Genomic DNA, 2747 nt, shown 5'->3' on the forward strand with positions numbered 1-2747 from the left:
AACAGTTGTTGGAATTGCGGAACCTATGAAAGTTCCAAATCAACTCTAACAGTTGATCATGATCTGATTGATGCTAATCCAAACATTAGTTATCGTGATCTGCAGAGAGCTCTGCAATTCAATTTTTGCTCTGAAATTGTTACATGCACGAGAATTAATGACAAAACTGCTGAACCATGCTATGGCAATGTAATGGTACGACCTAAAGCTATTGGTGATTTTATATTTATCGAATTGGATATACCCAACCGGAACGATGGAACCGTTGTGGAGTGCCAGTTAGCAGTCATGCCAAAATCGCTGGATTTACTGGATGCTCAATTTAGACTTGCTGGTATGATCTCATCGAGTACAAGCCATCATACCAGCTATTGTTGGCGACCGAATAACAATTGGGAGTTTTGCGATAATCGAGCATCGAGTGTAGCCTTTGCAGGTCAGAGGACGAAAATAAAGGCTAGTGCTGCTATTTATGTGAAAATTCTCCCCAACGATGAACATGAGCCAAAGAAAAATGTAATTCACGCAGAGAATCAATTCCAATCCTCCCCCAGGCTATCAGCAACTCCTCCAAGGATTTCTGTCATATCCTGTACATCTTCTCCTCCAACGATTGATCTTGAATCACCGCATAATTCCGGAAAGCTCAATCAATCATGTTTACTGCCACAATATAAACATTCTGAGGACTTACGAACGACAAAAAGAGACTCTGACACGTTTTCGCGAGACAATTGGCGAAACAAAGGTAGTCCAGACCTCTACTGGGTTGAAGAGACTGATGAATCGACGCTCATCATCAACGATGATGGAGAATCGTTTCTCAACATTCCTTCTAAAACTGAGACAGCTGAGGGATACACCAATCGAATTCTGTCTCCGAGTGGAACTATGCCTGATGCTAATGAAGTGAATGAGAATTCTCTCTGTTTAACCAACACTTCTATTGTTGACTCAATCACTCATATTTTATTGATCGCGGCACTAGATGATCCTCATTATTTACAATCCATTGAAGGATCGCCTGATAAGTTGCTCCGTTTTATTGTCTCTCTGAAAGATCAGTCATTGAATGATGCTATTCATGCAGATAAAACTGATCTCTTCATGTCTTTATTTTCTAGAAAGATCCAATTATCAGAAAATGGCATGTGCATACTGGATCCTCATGATTCAGTCAGTAATCTGTGGGAAGAGGCCTTATTAAATGCTCCTAGCGTTTATAAATTCTTCGAGTGTCAAACGTGTGGTCCTTATGTCGTTCCTGTTTGGACCATAAATATTGATTGTGAACTTATATATAGACAGAATTTCAGTGTCTTACAACAGGCACTTAAATTCTATCCGACATTGAAAAAAGTCCCCTGTATTTTCGAGGGTTGTGAACAATTGTGTTCAATCAAATGCAGTGCCAACTTTCACATATTCATTGATCTAGAAATGAAAATCAGAGGACGTTCTCAGAAGACAGTCCAATGCAAGCTGGGAGAGATACCAAAGACATTACACCTTGACATGGAGTATAGGTAAAAATTTTTCTCCATATTTTTTCATCAATTATCCAAATTCTAGGATGTTAATTTTAATTTTTTGATGATGCAGACTGGCTGGAGTGATTGCTCACGCAGAAGCAGGATTTGTGGCATATTGTTATCGTGTTAATGAATCGACTGCACGGTGGGAATTGTATGGTAGCTGTCCGAAAAAAAATCATCCTGCTGATCCTCATGACGTGGTCGAACCTCATGGAGCTATTTACCTGATTAATTATTCATTCAGTGGGGAATGAGATATTTTAAGTTTGGGTGTTATCGATGCAAACGGATGTATTATGTGCCTGCAATCGTTAAATAATAAACAATATATCAAGATATTTTCAAAAAAAAAAAAATTTAGGAAAAGTTTCGTGTTCCATACACAAATTTCATCTTTTATTTGCACTTTTTACAATAAATTTATCTTAAAATTTGAACTGAGATGAAATAAAAAAATGCATTCTTATTGGAAATGAAATTCTCAAAAAATATTTATTTTCAGGCCTAGCCGTGGAAAACAAATCATTCTTCTCCACATGTAAGATTGATATCCGAGCCGCGAAGGCAAGGATGACAAGCATGTAGAGGAGGTTGGGGAAGTCAACATGTCTGGTTCTGGAGAACTCGCATATTATCAAGATTAAGCGATTCGGGCCTGAAAAAAGAAAAAGAAGATTCGGTCATTGTGGTTTATTTCTCGATGAGGTGAGGCACAAGTCTCCATCACCTCGAAAAAATGCCTTACTTGCGTTGAATCAATGTTCATTGAGCTCATCCCTTTCTGTTGATTTTTTTTATTTCTATTTTGTTGTTTCATTGTTAATTCTAATTGAACTCCCAGCGATCTCTAGTTCAGGATGTAGTCTTCCAATCTAGAAAGTACAAATAACTATTTCAATATCATTATTCATTACTCATGATTGATTTACCCATTATCAAAAAGTTACTCATGAATTTATAATCTTTTAATGGTTATTATTATGAAAAGATGATGAGTCAATTGATCGACATTATCTTCTTTCGCAAATAATAAAACGTTCAGGATCCATGAGAACTCGATATTCAATCTTATTGAAGATACCTTCAACAGATAAAAGTATCCAGAAAGAAAATCTCCATCTTCTATTATTCTGTGCGGAATTAAAATAGTTCTTTACGTAGACTAATGGTCACCTAAGGTAAAAAAAAGAAATACTCACGGAGTAAAATGAT

The 2747-nt window shown here is 36.8% G+C and overlaps 1 protein-coding gene and 1 long non-coding RNA gene across 2 annotated transcripts; one reads left to right on the plus strand and one right to left on the minus strand.

Moving 5' to 3' along the window:
• Positions 1-6: 6 nt before the first annotated feature.
• LOC105273061 (uncharacterized) lies at positions 7-1972 on the plus strand. The gene is made up of 2 exons (XM_011315296.1): positions 7-1526; positions 1603-1972. The coding sequence occupies exons 1-2, from the start codon at positions 193-195 to the stop codon at positions 1787-1789; spliced, it is 1521 nt and encodes a 506-aa protein (XP_011313598.1). The 5' UTR covers positions 7-192; the 3' UTR covers positions 1790-1972.
• A 26-nt stretch (positions 1973-1998) lies between these two features.
• LOC105273062 (uncharacterized) lies at positions 1999-2737 on the minus strand. The gene is made up of 3 exons (XR_892876.1): positions 2617-2737; positions 2281-2407; positions 1999-2190 (listed from the first exon to the last, which is right to left on the minus strand). It is a non-coding gene; the product is annotated as an uncharacterized lncRNA (long non-coding RNA).
• Between the last annotated feature and the right edge of the window lie 10 nt (positions 2738-2747).

Source organism: Fopius arisanus, unplaced genomic scaffold (genome assembly GCF_000806365.1).
Source record: "Fopius arisanus strain USDA-PBARC FA_bdor unplaced genomic scaffold, ASM80636v1 scaffold00754, whole genome shotgun sequence".
Lineage (NCBI taxonomy): Eukaryota > Metazoa > Arthropoda > Insecta > Hymenoptera > Braconidae > Fopius > Fopius arisanus.